Source organism: Leopardus geoffroyi, chromosome B3 (genome assembly GCF_018350155.1).
Source record: "Leopardus geoffroyi isolate Oge1 chromosome B3, O.geoffroyi_Oge1_pat1.0, whole genome shotgun sequence".
NCBI lineage: Eukaryota > Metazoa > Chordata > Mammalia > Carnivora > Felidae > Leopardus > Leopardus geoffroyi.
In genome coordinates, this window is record NC_059337.1 from 55,251,419 (window position 1) to 55,269,718 (window position 18,300).

General features: G+C 37.3%; 1 protein-coding gene across 9 annotated transcripts in view; it reads left to right on the forward strand.

Annotated features, from left to right (window-relative positions):
- CEP152 (centrosomal protein 152) overlaps nucleotides 1–18,300 on the forward strand; it is a 93,704-nt gene that overhangs the window by 45,257 nt on the left and 30,147 nt on the right. For 8 of the 9 annotated variants that reach the window (XM_045449807.1, XM_045449801.1, XM_045449805.1 and 5 more), the window contains 7 exons: nucleotides 951–1,155; nucleotides 8,773–8,901; nucleotides 9,481–9,590; nucleotides 10,335–10,463; nucleotides 10,607–10,739; nucleotides 15,185–15,373; nucleotides 17,224–17,505. In XM_045449807.1, coding sequence (XP_045305763.1) covers nucleotides 951–1,155; nucleotides 8,773–8,901; nucleotides 9,481–9,590; nucleotides 10,335–10,463; nucleotides 10,607–10,739; nucleotides 15,185–15,373; nucleotides 17,224–17,505 — 1,177 coding nt within the window. Of the gene's footprint in view, nucleotides 1–950; nucleotides 1,156–8,772; nucleotides 8,902–9,480; nucleotides 9,591–10,334; nucleotides 10,464–10,606; nucleotides 10,740–15,184; nucleotides 15,374–16,947; nucleotides 16,951–17,223; nucleotides 17,506–18,300 lie in introns of all 9 variants that reach the window. The other variant, XM_045449808.1, reaches the window with a different exon arrangement.

Genomic DNA, 18,300 nt, shown 5'->3' on the forward strand with positions numbered 1-18,300 from the left:
AACCCACAGTATTTCCAGCCTTATTCTTTTCCTGCAGTTCTTTCCCTGGACTTGCAGTAATTTTCTCACATGTATACACAGATCTCCAGTGCTCTCGTGTAGCTTCCTTTCCCATAGTATTTCCCTCCTTAAATTCTAGCCATTTTGACCTTCCCAAACTGAACTCTGCAGCTTGGTGAGATTGCTAAGCTGTCTTTGGCCTTTCTCTCCCCGTGCCGCAGGCTGGAAACTTCCCAGGGAGATAGCAGCAGCAATCATAGGGCTCACCTTGTTTCTTTTTCTTTTTTCAGGGATCATTATGGTGTGCTGCCTGCTGTCTAGTGATTGAAAGCCACCCCTTAACATATTTTATTTGGTTTTCCAGTTTTTTTACGGCAGGAAGATAAATCTGGCATTTTTAATCCATTACGGCAAGGAGCAGAAATTCTCCAGTTTTGAAATTTATTGAAACTAAAGTTGGGATTAAATTAGCATGGCTTTTATTTTTTTTTATTTCCCCCCCTAATTGCTCAGATATCCATTCAGACTGGTGTTTTAGTAAAAGAGATAGAGAAATTGTTAGTTAGGATGACTAGTATTTTACTTTTCACTTCCTCCTTTATTTTCATATTGTTTCTCTTAGAGTCATAAAGGGCATGTGTATACAGCACACAACTTACCAAAAACCAAAAAAGCATGCCATATTGAAGTTCACCTGGTTTAACTCCTTTCAGTGAGGCAGATGGTCTAAGCATAATAATGGCCTTCTTATGAATAAACTCACTTCTATATATGGGGACATAGCAAAGGTGACAAAGCTTGTATATGATAAAGCTAAAAACTGTTTTTGAAATACCAGTATATAGTTGTATAAGTCACAAAACATCTTCACAACTGCAATCACTTTCAAGAAATAACCATGCTTGATTTGTTACTCGATTTCGTATTCAACATGATGATTTCTCCTTTAGCATTGTACAGCAAGAAGACCCAAAGGAAGAGCTTCCCAGAGACGAGGTCATCCTGAAGCTGAAAGCACAAGTGCAGCGTTTGCTGGGGAGCAACTCAGTGAAGCGTCATCTGGTGTCTCAGTTACAAACTGAGCTCAGAGACTGTCATAAGAAAATTGAAGATCTCCAACAAGTGGACAAAGATGAAAAAAGCATCAAGGTTGAGGTTTGTAGAGTTAAAAAGCCATTTTTAAAAGATTTTAATGAAGAAAATGCTTACAGTCTTCACATTTAAATCAAGCCTTTGTCTTTCAAGGTCTCATTTGATTTTATTTAGAAGTAAAGTGTAAAGAAGGGAATGCCACATAAAGAAATATATTTTCTAGTTCCTTTTGCAAAGCACCTCATAAATGAGATGTTAGTTAGGCAAAATTCCTTTACCACAAATCCAAGGAAGCAGTCTACGTAACAAAGTATGTGCATTTCCTCAAGATTGGCTTGTATCAACAGTGTTCTAAAGCCTTAAATTCTCCACAGCTAAATCCCTTAGCATTTTGTCTATGACATTTCTCTCGCCCATGTTCCTATAATAAGTGTCTTTCTATATAAGGAAATTAATTATGTAGTGGTGGCGTTGTAAGTGAGAAAGGCACAGAAACAGGTTATGTCAGAATCATTGAATCTACTTTTATTTATATTTTTTATTTATTATTTAAAAAAAAATTTTTAGTGTTTTATTTATTTTTGAGAGAGAGAAAGAGTGGGAGCGGGGGAAAGGGAGAGAGAGAGAGACACAGAATCGGAAGCAGGCTCAAAGCTGTCGTCTCAGAGCCCGATGCAGGGTCCAAACCCACGAACCGTGAGATCATGACCTGAGCCAAAGTCCGTCACTCAAGTGGCTGAGCCACTCAGATACCCCCGAATCTACTTTTATATGCTTCAGTTGGCTTCCTTACTTCATAGATGAGGAAGATGAAGCTGGAGGAATGTGACTTCATAGATGAGGAAAATGAAGCTGGGGGAATGTGTGACATTTCTGAGGTTAGAGTCCATCTTTAGGCAAATTGAAACTAAAACACTTGACTAATAATAGTCAAGATTATTTCCCCAAGATCTTGCTATCACAGAAATTCTTACTCTTGCCCTCATTTAACAACTTCCTTTTCTATTCTTCCATATTTCCAAATCCCAACCATCTATGCTCTCAATAGAAAAACAAAAAACAAAAACAAAAAACCTAGTAATGAAAGGGAAGGGGGAAAATGAATGTAGGTGGTGTATTCCTTTTCCTTCTGGAAGGAAATAATATTTTACTTCCTACTTTAGTACTGTTTTAGCTCCTGATTCTTTAAACTAGGAGTTGGGTTCACTAAAATAGTCCTATTAAGGTATGTAAGATGTTATATGGTACTAATTATTATGGAATTTTGATTGTATATATTTTCCAAAAAATAATAATGTGTTTTCACTGTTTAAATCCTGCCCAGTCGGGCAATATTCCTTCTTCCGAGTAACTGTATTTGATGAGCATAACGCTGATTTCAGTGTTAACAACCAAATGAGAAAGAACCCCCAACCTCCAGCACATTGAACGTCTTTATGTCCAGCTGTCTTGTTTACGTGTTTTTTAAAAAGGATGAGAATAAATGCGCATGTTTCAATTTGTGTTAGATTAGAATCGATTGGTTCAAGTATTTTGGTGACAGTAGCCTAGGATTTAGGAACGTGGTTTTGAGTCTTGAACTTTAGCTCAGGTATCCACGGTTCTTGCTCTGTTCTGTACTGAAATTACTGATGGCATTTGCCATAGAGATACACTTCCACATATGTGGCAGTCGATGGTGGCCATGCCTTATGTTTAACAAAATTTAATCTATACCTTTGCCTCTATAGATCAAAGGGAATGGTCTCATTGTTGAATACTCTTTTTGTCCAGCTACTCTTGCCATAGTGATTTCTCAGCAGTCCATGTTTGGTTTTTCTTAAAAGTGTGACTTACCAGCCTGTGCTGCTTGTCTGTCCTGCTTGCACTTACTACATACGAATTTCTTGAGACTCTTGTCTGGATGATTCTCTGCATGTTTGCTCAATAAATAATTGTTGAATCAATATACCTATTAATCCTTTTCTAGATGGAGGAAAGGGAGAGGAAGTAGTAATTTAACCAACAAGTGTTTTCATTTTTTTATTTTTTTTTAATTAAAAAAAATTTTTTTTTTTTGCATTTATTTTTGATAGAGAGAGGCAGAGCACAAGTGGGGAAGGGGCAGAGAGAGAAGGAGACACACAATCTGAAGCAGGCTCCAGGCTCTGAGCTGTCAGCCCAGAGCGCGACGCGGGGCTCGAATTCACAAACAGTGAGATCATGACCTGAGCCAAAGTCGGACGCTTAACCGACTGAGCCACCCAGGCACCCCATCCAACAAGTGTTTTTATATAAACACTCAAGTTCACAGTCATCTGATTAGCCCATGGACACCTTCAAACTTTGTCTTTGCCTCTTACTTACTTCCCACATCTTTTCTAATGATCTTTCTAGTTAGTGTATAACATCAGAAAACAAGGTTGGGAGGTATATGGAGGAAGAGCAAATCATTCAGCTTAAGCTTTGGTTTTGTTTTGTTTTAAAGCTACTCTGTGCAAGGTCTTATGGGATTCAGTGGAAAGAAACAATGGCCATTCCTTGAAGAAATTTAGAATCTACAACAGCACTATCCAATAGAAATTTGATGGAGCCATATATATAATTTAAAATGTCCCAAGTATCCCATTAAAGTAAAAGTAATGGTGAAATTAATTTTAATAACATATTTTATTTAACCCAATAAATATCTTCTCAATATGTAATCAGTGTAAAATTATTAATGAGATGGCTTGCATTTATAATAATAATAATAATTATTATTATTTTAAATTTACATCAAAGTTAGTTAGCATATAGTGCAATAATGATTTCAGGAGTAGAATCCACTGATTCGTCCCCTACATACAACACTCAGTGCTCGTCCTAACAAGTGTCCTCCTTAATGTCCCTTACTTATTTAGCCCATCCCCAACCCACAACCCCTCCAGCAACCTTCAGTTTGTTCCCTATATTTAAGAGTCTCTTATGTTTTGTCCTCCTCCCTGTTTTTATCTTATTTTTGCTTCCCTTCCCTCATGTTAATCTGTTTTGTATCTTAAATTCCACATCTGAGTGAAGTCATATGATGTTTGTCTTTCTCTGACTGACTCCCTTTACTTAGCATAATACATTCTAGTTCCATCCACATTGTTGCAAATGGCAAGATTTCATTCTTTTTGATTGCCTAGTAATATTCCTATACCACATCTTCTTTATCCATTCATTTATCAATAGACATTTGGGCTCTTTCCAAACTTTGGCTATTGTCAGTAGTGCTGCTACAAACATTGGGGTGCATGTGCCCCTTTGAAACAGCACACCTGTATCCTTTGGATAAATTCTTAGTAGTGCAATTGCTGGGTGGTAGGGTAGTTCTATTTTTAATTTTTTGAGGAACCTCCATGCTGTTTTATAGAGCGGCTGCACCAGTTTGCATTCCCACCAGCAGTGCAAAAGTGTTCCTCTTTCTCCACATCTTCGCCATCATTTGTCGTTGCCTGAGTTGTTAATGTTAGCCATTTTGACAGGTGTGAGGTGTTATCACATTGTGGTTTTGATTCGCATTTTCCTGATGATGAGTGATGTTGAGCATTTTTCATGTGTCTGTTAGCCATTTGGATGTCTTCTTTGGAGAAGTGTCTGTTCATGTCTTTTGCCCATTTCTTCGCTGGATTATTTGTTTTTTGTGTGTTAAGTTTGATAAATTCTTTATAGATTTTGGATACTAACCCTTTATCCGATATGTCATTTGCAAATATCTTCTCCCAATCTGTTGGTTGCCTTTTAGTTTTGCTGACTGTTTCCTTTGCTATACAGAAGCTTTTTATCTTGATGAGGTTCCAATAGCTCATTTTTGCTTTTGTTTCCCTTGCCTCTGGAGGCATGTTTAGTAAGAAGTTGCTGAGGCCGAGGTCAAAGAACTTTTTGCTTGCTTTATCCTTGAAGATTTTGATGGCTTCCTATCTTTTGTTTAGGTCTGTCATCCATTTTGAGTTTATTTTTGTGGATGGTGTAAGAAAGTGGTCCCGGTTCATTGTTCTGCATGTCGCTGTCCAGTTTTCCCAGCACCATTTGCTGAAGAGACTGTCTTTATTCCATTGGATATTCTTTCTGCTTTGTCAAAAGATTAGTTGGCCATACATTTGTGAGTCCATTTCTCGGTTCTCTATTCGGTTCCATTGATCTATGTGTCTGTGTGTGTGCCAGTACCATACTGTCTTGATGACTACAACTTGGTAAAACATCTTGAAGTCCGGGACTGTGATGCCTTCTGCTTTAGTTTTCCTTTTCAGGATTCCTTTGGCTATTTGGAGTCTTTTCTGGTTCCATAAAAATTTTAGGATTGTTCGTTCTAGCTCTGTGAAGAATGCTGGTGTTATTTTGATAGGGATTGCATTAAATATGTAGATTGCTTTGGGTAGAATCGACATTTTAACAATGTTCTTCCAATCCATGAGCATGGAATGTTTTTCCATTTTTTTTTGTGTCTTCTTCAATTTCTTTCATAAGCTTTCTATAATTTTCAGTGTATAGTTTTTTCACCTCTGTGGTTAGGTTTATTCCTAGGTATTTTATGGGTTTTGGTGCAATTGTAAATGGGATCGATTCCTTGATTTCTCTTTCTCCTGCTTCATTATTGGTGTATAGAAATGCGAGATGGTTTGCCTTTTTTGTCTCTGTGCCAAGTCCTTGAAATCTGACATGTATTGTCCACTTACAACACGTTTCATTTTGGACAAGACACATTTCAAGTGCTCAATAGCCATGTGTGGTTAATGGCTACCATATGCAACAGTGCAGATCTATAAGGAGAGGGACATGCATAACTTTGTGTAATAAGGATGATATTGGTTGCAGAGTGTTTTGAGAAGGAATAATTAACCAGAGTTGGTTGTAGGGGAGATGATAAGGCAAACTTTAGTGAAGTCTTTAAGGAGGGAATATCTGATCTCTGTCCGGAAGGATAAATGCAGTAAGGAAGGTGGGAAGGAACATTTCAGCCTTGAGCAGAAGTATTTAAAGGTTGTAGCAAATAAGCTGGTGTAACTAGGGAATAGGGCATGTGAATAGAAGTCTATATTGTATAGGCTCAGTCTTTCTGGAATCTTTGAGGCCAAAACACATAGATGTTACATCAATTTTTAGGATAATACCATAGCTAGCATTAAATCCTGAGGTTAATGAAATACTGTTGAATGTCTCTGCTTGCTATCAGCTTGTTAAGAGACAGAACATGTCCTTGGATATCTTTTTAAAGAGAACTGGGTCATTGAAATCCTCCCCTAAAGCCTTTCTAAATATTGAAAAGGCTAACAAAAATATTTACTATGTAATCTTACTTGGCATGTTTCTTTTATGAACATTTAAAAGTATTGATATATTTATTGCTCTATAACATTGTAGTATCTTATGTTTGTTTGTATCCATCTTATATAGAACAATTAAAAATTATTTCAGAGTCTGTTGTTTTTGCTTTCGTGTCATTTGACTACTCATAGAAGTGCTGCTTTATGATATTTCCAGGATAATATGTGATGAAGATTAGGAATTTGTCTATATGTAGCACTGTGCACTGATTGAGAGTGCGTTGAGTTCTATACTGTTCATTCTAGTTGAACAACTGTACCATTAATGTAGAATGTGGTAAAGTCCTTAGGAAAATTAGTCTTGCAGTCAGGGCCCACATCTACATTGATTTTTTTTGTAAGCATAATGAATAAAACACAGAGGCCTTTCTGTATCTGTTACTCAAAAGAAATCATTACCTAACCACAAGTTGTGGTTAGAGCCATTCTTTGATTTCAAGGGACCCAAGGCAATGTTGAGTAGCCAACTCAGAAGGTTTCTACCCGGAATCTTTTTAGTCATAGAAATTAGGAAGATAATGTGAGAGTTGATGTATTACATGCCTTGTTTTCTTGAAGGTAATCTCTTTAGTATTCCAACTTCAGAAGTTTTGTTATGACACCTATGTGGTCCTTTTCTTTTTAAAATTGTCCATAAGGATTTTGTGCTGACAGGTACAAGTACCTAGTCCCTGAGTGCCTGCAGTGTGATGATATGTCAAAGCTGAGTGTCATAGCTAGGCATGAAAATTGTTTTTCCACGTATCAGTATGATGTTACTTTCATTCATTTTATTTCATAGTAATAAAAACTTACCAGTGGGAAAGAATGGACAAATTAATATCACAAACTTTAAAAAGTGGAGGCCAAGTTAAAACAAAATGAAAATCACTCTAATGAGTCCATAGAATCTCTTAAAATCTCATTAGTATCCCCAAATCTGGAGAGAAGCTAACAGAGTAGGTATTTGTAGTTCTCTTCTGACTGGAGTAGAAGAAGTGGCTTCTGGGAAATTATGGCAAGTGAAAAGGGGAAAGTCAACAATAGTCTCCCTGTAAAGGAAGTGAAGGCTATGAATTCAAAGACTGAGCCAGAGCCTTGGTGTTCTGTCGCCTCACATGTGAATGAAATACAAATACCTCCCCAATGAGGAGAATGAATCTTGGTTTAGGATATTTTTTAAACATTGTGGAAGAGAGCTCAGACTTCAGGTAAACACATAAACCAACAAGTGAAATAAAGTAGATATTTAAAAAAAAATCTTTGTGGCCCCATCAATGAGCAAAGAATTCATAAAGATTAGATAAGGAAGATACTTAGATGGTAAGAGGAAAATGCAAAGTTGTATAAATAGATCTGGGAGGATGAAAAACAAATGAACAGTGAAGGTATGTAAGAGGTTCTGCTATGAGAGCAATGCAAGAAATGCAAATGAAAGCAACTATTGGCTACCCTTTCCCCATCAAATACAATAATTATTTCAAGACATTCCCTGCCATTGGAGGTAAAGAGAGTTGGACACATTCTCTCAGACTACTTGACAATGTACATTTGCATGACCTTGTGGGAAACAATTTGCCAATAACTGTCATGAGTCTTAAAAATTTTACCTGTTGAATAAAATATAGATCTATGAGGTAATAGAGATTATATAATAGAGATTATATATAAACAAATAAATGCAGAAATAGAATAGATGCTAAACTTGGTGTAAGATAAAAAATAGAATATTTGCATTGCATAGTCTCAAAGTATCTCCTCATAAGATACTTATTCTAAATTACAAGTAGGAAATTGTAGCTTTATAGTGATAGTGCCTGCAGATGCTACCTTCATTTATTGATCATCACCAGTGATGAACCACGTTGATCTCCTGTGTCTCCTGAAGAGTGCACATAGCATTTCTGTGGCATTCATGTAAAAAATGGATGACCTGAATTTAATAATGAAGTGACATCAGAGAAGCCCAAATTGAAGGCCATCTTACAAAATAACTAGTTGATACTCTTAAAAAGTGTCATAGATTTGAGAGACAAAGCCTGAAGAACTGTCCTTGGATTGAAGGAGACTCATGAGCCATGACAACTCAATGCAATGTGGAATTGTCGATGAGATCCTGAACTACAAAAAGGATGTTAGAGGAAAATTGGAAGATTTTGTATAGGGTCTGTAGATTAGGTAACAGCTATATCCTAGTTAACTTCCTGGTTTTGATAATTGTATGGTGTTTATATTTGGGGATGATGATAAAAGTTACATGGAAGTTATTTGTGATGTTTTCACAGTTTCTTTGTAAGTATGAAATTATTTTCAAAACCAGAAGTTAGAATTTCTTAAAAACCTGAAAAACTTTTGATTTCTTTTTAACATTTAGAGTAAAACAGATACCACGGAAAAACCAACTGATCAATTATGGCCTGGGTCTTCTACTTCTGATACGATTGTGAAAGATGACATTCTGCAGCTTAAAAATGAAATTCATGTTTTACGACAACAAAATCAGGTGATGAAAAAGGTTCCTATATGTTGTGAGAATTCTTATGACCTCATTATATTCAAAGGATATAACCGACTTTTCAAAAAAAAGTTGCAGACACAACATGAGTTAGTAGACAGGTTTATTAGTGGGTGAATAAGGATTCCAGTTATTTCCCTTTAAGGTCATCGTTTTCTCAAAAGGTAGGTTAGTGGAACTCCAGGCTCCTGGGTCTATAGGAGCATGGCTGCTGGAGGTGTTCTTCTCTGGACCAAAAAAGTTAAACCTTGTTTATATGGTTGTTAAGATTATTGAATCCTAAGACTTACTTTAAGAGATCGCTTAGGGAATACTTCTCTGGCTAAGTGTTTCTATTTCATGTAGTTCAAAATGAATACAAAATTCTTAACTCTTAACTCCTGTCATAAAGCTACTTGTCAAATAAGTGAATCTTACAAGCCATAAGGAGTCTTTGTAGAATTATGAAAGCGATACATCAGTGTTACAGGGTAGAGATAAAGCATGGAAGATAATAAAAAATAAGATTGGACTAATCATTGAATATGATGTTTATTTTCTCTAACTGCTTTATTCTTTTGTATCTAGGAACTTAAAGAAACTGAAGAAAAACTGAGAGATACAAATCAAGACTTATGTAATCAAATGAGACAAATGGTACAAGATTTTGACCGTGATAAACAGGAAGCTGTGGATAGGTAAAGTCTATGCAGAGGTCTAATGCCTGACTCTGCCCTTCACCGCCCTTCTCTCCCACCCGCCAGAAAAGATTCAAGAGAAATTATGGTGTGAACCCTCCTTACTGAGATCTTACTGAAGATGAGTCTGTGGCTTCTCAAATTAGAATTTAGAACACATTTTCCATAGAAATGATGTTATGTAGTGGGCTGGGTTCTATAGCACCATCAAAACTGCAGTTCATTGAGATAGTATAGCTTAATGGTTTTCATAAACTAGTCTGGGAAACTATTCTTTATAAGGAAGAAATCTGTGGGAGGGAGTATGTCTTCCAATTACCAAATCATAAACTTGGAAACAGAGTTTTGGAACATAACATACTTGTGAGTTGGGTACTGCTAGTATCTATTTCTAATATAGATAACTTGGAATTTTGGAACTCTACCCTATTATTTCAATTAATTTTTTATAAACAAGTCCTCAACAAAGACTATTATCTTCTTGAAGGACTGGGGCATTCTCATATCCAAGTTTCTCATTTTTCTCTGGAAACATTTAAAGAGAGAAAATTTTGCAGAATTTAAGATCATCCACTAGGAATTAATTATTACTTTTGGTTGGGGGAAACCAATCTGACCTTAATTATAATTTGCATTAGAGAGAGGGAGTGGGAAAGAAAGGAAGAAAAGGAAACCAATTTATCCTGGTGTTTCTAATAATGCTGGGCATTTCTTTAGATTCTATTGTCCACTTTCTGTTTCTAGGTGTGAGAGGACTTACCAGCAGCACCACGAAGCCATGAAAGCCCAAATACGTGAAAGCCTGTTAGCAAAGCATACTTTGGAGAAGCAGCAGCTCTTTGAGGTTTATGAGGCAGCTCGCTTGCAACTTAGGTGAGAACGAGAGAGTTTAGCTACCCTTCAAACTCTAGAGACAGCTTTCTCCTGTTCTGTAGCTTAGAGGAAAATTGTTTTGCAGCCCTTGTATTTTTTTTTTCTCCTCGTGGTCATTTGGTTGCTGGTTTTGTGTATCCAAGGTCTGACTTAGATAACATGAATAAGGAGATGGCTGCTGTGCAAGAATGTTACCTGGAAGTGTGCAGAGAGAAGGATAATCTAGAATCAACTCTGAGGAAGACCATGGAAAAGGAGCAACAGGCTCAGGAGAAGGTACAGTACAAGTTCATGTTGTGTTTGTTTCAGCTCTTTTCTCTGGCCTCACTATTGTCATGGAAACCAGTATACTTGTTCTCTCATGAAACAGGGAAGGCCTATGGAGAAGTCTCTTTATTTTTGGCTATCACACTCTGATAGCTCACAAAATACAGTAAATATTGAGATGATTTTTAAAACCTCAGTAGAAAATGGCATACATATAGGAGAAAATGATTCTTCCTTATATTTATTCCAAGTGGCAAAACAGGGTTCTAAAAATAAACGAGAGTAGACCCAAACACTGTGAGTCTGAAACCCAGGGATTCTTGCTTTCCACTTTTGCTGGCTCCTTAGTTGAACCTACAGAGTCCCATGGGTGATGCACAGCATATTCCCTCAGAAACATTTCCTCTGACCCATTTCTGTCTCAGTACCCAAGTGTCATTTTATTCTTCTGGGGAGAAGGGCAGGAATTTGAACTTGGGACTTAGGATAGGGAAGGTGGAGAGCTTTTCAGGGAAGCTCTCATTTTTTCGGGAAGCTGGAGGGGCTTCTATACTTTCCCCTCCTGCCTGAATCTTCCCAGTTGCTGTTGGTGAGTGTCCAGGAGTAAAATCACATGTAAATAGTCGCCCGTCTTTTCTTCCCTGTCCTGCCTGGAGCCTCATCCAGACACATGTCTGACTCTCCCTTCCATTTTGGACCAGCCTGCAGACCACAATTTGAAAGCCACCTGCGTCAAGATTAGAAAATATTTTTAAAAGCCTGAGTAAATGTTCTATACAGAGGTTTTCTGAACAAAGTTATATTAAAGCAGACTCTTGCTACTACAGACTTTAAAAGAATAGAAAGAGCAGGTGAGGAATTCAGCTCTTTTAATGTTTGTATTTTTTTGAATAGATTAATATGGTGAAAAAACATGCCATGTATACGTATCATCTAATGGAAAAAGAGCTCTTTTAGTTAGTGCTGACAGTATAAAAGTTAGAAGGGATCTTAAATTACTTAGAAATTAGGGACTTAGCTTTTCATAATGTATAAAAAAATTAAAATAGGGAGAAGATCTCTGCTGTGATTTTTTTTCTTTTTAAATACGTAAATTGACAAGAACAGAAGAGTAATTCTCTCAAAGAGGTCATTCTTTTCAGGAATATATTTTCTGGTACTTTTCAAAGAATCAGTTTGGCTATAAAATTAGGTCTCATATAATCTGTCTCTTGGAATTAACAGCTGCCGCTGACCAATACTGGCTCATGAATGCTTGTGCACCAGAGCAGGGAGGAAAGTTAAAACTGCTATTTGGCCCTTCCAAAAAATCTTACAGGTTAAATATTTTTCTTTAAAGATTTTAAGTTGTCATACAGTGAAATTGACTTTTTCATTGGGTGTTTGTTCTATACGTTTTTAACATGTGACTTAACACATGTATAGAGTGATGAGGATACAGAAGAGTTTTATCACCCTATAAGACTGCCTTATGCTATCCCTTTGTAGTTAATACCCAGCCCCACTGGAAGGGCCAGTGTACTTAACGCATGAGAAGTGTAATTCCTTTCTTCTCTGGAATTGTTTAGTTTTTTTTATTTAGATTTATGTAAATCCATTACAAAATTTAGTAATTTTTATAAGCCAGTCATAACAGAACTTTATTTTTTTCCAACGTTTTTTATTTATTTTTGGGACAGAGAGAGACAGAGCATGAACGGGGGAGGGGCACAGAGAGAGGGAGACACAGAATCAGAAGCAGGCTCCAGGCTCTGAGCCATCAGCCCAGAGACCGACGTGGGGCTCGAACTCACAGACCGCGAGATCGTGACCTGGCTGAAGTCGGACGCTTAACCGACTGCGCCACCCAGGCGCCCCGTAACAGAACTTTAAACTTAAGAGAATTTATTTAATCTTTTCATATCCTAGGAAATGTTTCACACTCACAATGGAAGAATCTTATTAAACTCAAGCAAGCTAGGGAACTTTCATGGAAGTTCTCTGCAGCATTTTCCCTGCAGTTGACTTTCCGGTCAGTTACTTAGTCTGGATATTGAATTTATAAGATAGACAACAGCAAGAGTCCTACGGTGTATTTTCCTGTTCCATATGTGCTCTTTTCTGAAACAGTTGTTGAGTTAGACCATGGGTTAAGTAAGAGCTCAATGCCAAGTTTTAAAACTTTTATTAACACACGGAACTTTCCTCACATGTCAACCTGGCTTGTTCAGAGAGTGGGAGAAAAGTCATCCACACAGAACCCCTTGGACTCTGTAGTAATCATTGGAGGTCATGAATTTGCAGACAAGGCAAAGATGGACGATATTCCTGTTCATAATGCCATTTCTGTATACGTTAGTCTCATCTGTACAATTGTAATACATGCTAAGTCAGTCCTTAGAAGTTAGAGGGTTTTTTTGCTATCTGGGGCATGCAAATTAAGTGTAAATGTTTTAAAACTATTGAAAAATTTTCTTTAATGATAAAACTTTTAGAATTAGATATTTCTGTAGTATGTTCAAATGGCAGATCCCTGTGCTCAATAAATCTATTACTTCTGTAAAGAGAGGGTAGAAAGGTTTTCCTTGCTGTGGTAGACTGCAAAAATGGCCGCACATTCTTCCCATCACTGAATGCATGACCCTTTGGAGTGTGACTTTCTAGCAGTTCTCAGTAAGAGGTCATCTGTTTCTCATCCCTTGGATCTGATTTTGGCCAATGGGACATTAGTAAACATTAGGCAAAAAGAGTCTTAAAAATAATTTATGCATTGGGACTTACAAGCTTGATACTCTCAGGAACTCTGTGGCCACCACTGTGTGAATGATCTGGGATAACCTGCCGAGTGATGACACATGTGACCATGTCATCTTTCTAGCAGACATCAAGCTAACCCCCAGACGTGTGGGTGAGGCCATCTTAGACCATGTGCTTCAACTGCTTGCAGAGATGAGCTAAATTGACTCAGATTAGAATCACCCCCCAGATGACCAGGGAATCATGAGAAATAATAGATGTTTGCTGTTTTAGTTTAGTTTTGTTGTTATGGTCAAGTTTTGGCTGGCTTATTATGTAGCAAAGCAATGATATATATGCACAAACATACAAACACACAGAAAATTGGTAGCAGTTTTCTGTTCTGGGTCAAAAGGAAAGTAGATATATATGGAAACAACTCCTGAAGCATAGATATACACAGGTAAGACAATGTGAGGATTCCTTTTAAAGTCAACAAAAAATAACTGTGATATATGACATGACACTGGACAACTTTCTCAGCCACGTGATAGTTCGATTGTTTTAGTACAACTACAGTTTCTATGACCTGATTGTGAAGAAATGGGTCCCTTAGTCACTGGAGATTTTCTGAAATCATATAGCACTGAACAAAAATAGATAGGATCTTTTTGGTATGTGCCATTGGTGGAGAGGAATCAGATGGCAATTAAGACCAAAATAAGCCAGGTCAGGTGTGAACCAGGAAAGAAACCAGACAACCAGGTAGCATGAATCAGAAATAATGGTAAAGAGACACAGAGCAAAAGCTCTTTTGCTGCGTGGCAATAGGTATGCGAAGTGTATACTTCTCTGGCATTATATTTTATGAGCTTCAGTGGGACCACCAGTCCCAAAATTTCAAAAATTTTCACATTGGGGGCACCTGAGTGGCTCAGTCGGTTAAGCATCTCTTGGTTTTGGCTCAAGTCATGGTCTCATTGTTGGTGAGTTCGAGCCCCGTGTTGGGCTGCGCACTGAGTACAGAGCCTGCTTGGGATTCTCTCTGTCTCTGCTCCTCCCCCACTCACCTCTCTCAAAATAAATAAATAAACTTAAAATAAAAATTTTCACACAAAAACTCTTATAGGTGATTTTGATCCCTGAGTAGAGTTTTGTTAGAGTTTTCAGATCAACTGGATTCCTAAAATAAACAGAGAATAGTATATGAATAGTTCAGATTATTAAATTTGTATCTGATAGTTGATAGTTACTATTTCATAATGCTTTAGCTAGTTTTGAGAAAAACAATTGTCTTTGGTAATGAAAAAATATGCCAGTCTGAATTTATTACAGGATGCATACTTTTAAGATAGAGCAATAATTTTTGTTTTATATCAGAATATATGTATTTCAGAAATGTACATTTTTTTTTTCCTGGCCTGTGATACCTAATGAGTCCCATGATGGGTGGGGTGTAAACATAAATGTCAGTTAAACTTGTTAAAAAGTTGTTCTTCTAGTAACATGTTGATTGTCTTAGACGCTTTTTCTTTTAATATAGCCACCTGTAAATTTTTTATCCAAATATTTGAGATCCAAGCAGGTCTGTACAAGACAGTTTATTAAGCTGATTGAGTTAGCATGTAGGAAGATCATTTGTCTCTGTTGCTGCCAGTACCTGCCTGTGACCATTATTTTATAAATTTGCCTTGGAGAATATTAGTATAATACAGAGATATTTACTTGAATTTTGTTTAAAGAGACAGCTATTGGAGGAAAGAGAAGAATATGTAAACAGACTGCAGGTGGAACTTGAAGAAAAGTACCAAGACACCCTTATGATGGAGAAGAGCAAGTGGCTGAAAGAACAAGAAACTGATATTAAACAGCAGGTTGACAATGAAGTGATGTTAGCCAAATCACACTGGGATGAGGAACAGACAGAGGTGTGGGTTAAAATTTCTTTTCAGTCACCATGTTTGGAAACTGTAGTATTAACTATAGAGAGACCGTTCTTCCTGAACAGACATAATTTTTCATTGCCAAGCACCTATGTGATCATTCATTTCACTTCTTGGGATTGGGCTTTGGGCAGCTTACACTAGTTTTATTTCTTAAAACTTCTCCCCTCTCTTGTCCCTTCAATGCAATTCAGGATATAATGGTTTTTGGAGGGGTACTTTTTGATTCCTCGAAATGAAACCCTCCTCTAATTTCATATTGTGGAATGAGTCAGATGACTCTAGACCAGTCTATAATAACAAATAGATAACCCATCTTGTGGATTAGAAGGAAGAAGTAATGACTGGGCAGGCTCAAAAGCACAAAAAATTACCTCTTTTACCTAAGTAGCAAATGAAATTACTAATAGTTTTCTAGAAAATTAAGAACCAAATTATGATCTTGAAAACTTAGCTGGAAGGGAAATCAATTTTCAAGCTTGTCGAAACTAGATTCTTTGGTCTGCAAGATTGCTATTACCTGGGGGTGTGGCTACCTAACGGTGGGTAGTAGACCACTGTCCTGTCTTTCAGCATCCCTCTTCTTCATCTCCCACCCCCACCCTCTGCAGCAGTTCATTAATCTAGTGCTCGCACCTGAAATTCTTTTACTAATCATTTTTTAATTCAGAAATATGTATTCTGGAATATATACATTTATGCCTGTAAGATCTGGACAGCACAAAACAAATTCTCTATTTTTACAATGTTGCACATTGTTTTATATTTGAATCTGCTAACCATTTATTTACCAGGAGGATGAGATAGAGAAGTAATGTTTTTGTGAGACTGTCAGGAAAGCATAAACTGCTACACAAGATTGCCATTTCAAATGCAGCAACGTAGCCCGGGACTGTGGTAGCCAGGGAAGCAGTCTGAGAACTCTGGATATCCAGGAGGTGGGAACCAGTAACAGAGAAAAGCAAATTTTGCTGTTTCACAGTTTTGCCTCAGACTGACTGTGTTTTGGTCCATCCCACTATCCTGTTGAAAGCAGAAAGTTGTCATTAAGACATCCTTCTAGGGGCGCCTGGGTGGCGCAGTCGGTTGAGCATCCGACTTCAGCCAGGTCACGATCTCGCGGTCCGTGAGTTCGAGCCCCGCGTCGGGCTCTGGGCTGATGGCTCAGAGCCTGGAGCCTGTTTCCGATTCTGTGTCTCCCTCTCTCTCTGCCCCTCCTCCGTTCATGCTCTGTCTCTCTCTGTCCCAAAAATAAATAAACGTTGAAAAAAAAAAAATTAAAAAAAAAAAAAAGACATCCTTCTAATGATGCCCCTCCTTCAATGCACAGTAGACTCAGTAGAATTTAATACCCTAACAAACAAGAGTCTAATGTGTTCAAGTAAGTAAAACTATTTTTAGATCGTGCAGTTTTAGGTTCATTATTTAGACTTAACCGAGTGCCTGCTTTGTGGAAAGCCTGATGTTGATGGAAAAATACATATTAATAGTATAAATTTTCCTCTTAAAAAAAAAAAAAAATCATGCCACCTTTGTAGTGGCAATATCAAAGCTTCCAGAAGGTTGCATCTTGAGAGCAAGAAAGCCTGACCTATGGCGGTATACTTCTATCTCCCATGTGATTTATGCCACGTACATTAGGGTCCAACAGTAACTTTCAGGATTTACTTGAATATATTTTCATTGACTAAGCTTCTAACTCTCTTGTAATTACTACAACAATGTCTAGATGGTTTTCAAACACAGCTGTGGTTGCTCTTTTGGCTAGCTATTAATTCTGGGTTTTGCTTATTTGAGTGTTTTTTCTTTTCATACAATTTTTCTTCTGAAAACAGATCAAACAAGAACTTATTCAACAGCTCGAAAAAGAGTGGCAGTCTAAGCTGGATCAAACTATAAAGGCAATGAAAAAGAAGACCTCAGATGGTTGCAGCCAGACTGACCAAGTAACCACCAGTGATGTTATTTCCAAGAAAGAGATGGCAGTCATGATAGAAGAACAGAAGCGAAAGATCCAGCAAGATTTAGAGCAAGAGAAAGAAACAGCTGTCAGTGGGGACCTGAAGAAACTCGAGGTGGAATTAGAACTCAAATATTGTGAAAATATTGCCAAACAGGTAATAGGTTTATTATAGTACAATTATTGGAACTGCCTATTAATGAAAACCTGTAAAATGCTACCATTGAACTTGTTCCTAACTTTATACTTTGAAAATTTTGTGCATTCTAGAGTAGAACCTTTTGGGTTGTTACAAAAAGTTTCTTCCACTGTATTTCTGTCACAAAGCTGTTACCCCTCAGTTTTTCCATGTATTCTTTATGTTTACAGAGTGTTTGCTCCTCTGAGTTTGGTCTAAGCGTTAGGGTGCTTGAGGTTAAAGGTGGCGGTTTTATAACTGGATGAAGCACATCTTAATTAAGAATCTTTCATACCTAACTTTATAGAACGTACTCCACTAGAGTAGTTATACATAAGCAAACTTAAAGCAAGTGAGATATTAGACAGTATTTGCACTGCAACTCACAGAGTTGAATCTGCAGGCACTCCCCTCACACGGGACTTTGTCTGTAAATCCCATACGCTGCCAGAAAGCGGGGCCATTGCCTCCCCTTAGAAGCACTCAGAAAGCTAGCTTGCTTTTAACTGGGGCATGTTGTTTGGTTTCCAAGAAATGTCAGCCTGAGTGAGCTGTGTTAATGAAATAGCTCTGTGTTAATGCAATAAAGAGTTTTTGTTGGTTTTATCTACATTATTATAGTAATTCTCAAAACTTTTTTGCTTCAGGATGCCTTTAACACTTTTAAAAACTCAAGACTCTGAAGAGTTTTTCTCTGTGTGGGTTATATCTATGTACTGTATTGGAAAATATAAATCTAAGGAACTTTTAAAAAAACAAGAATACTGGAGCACC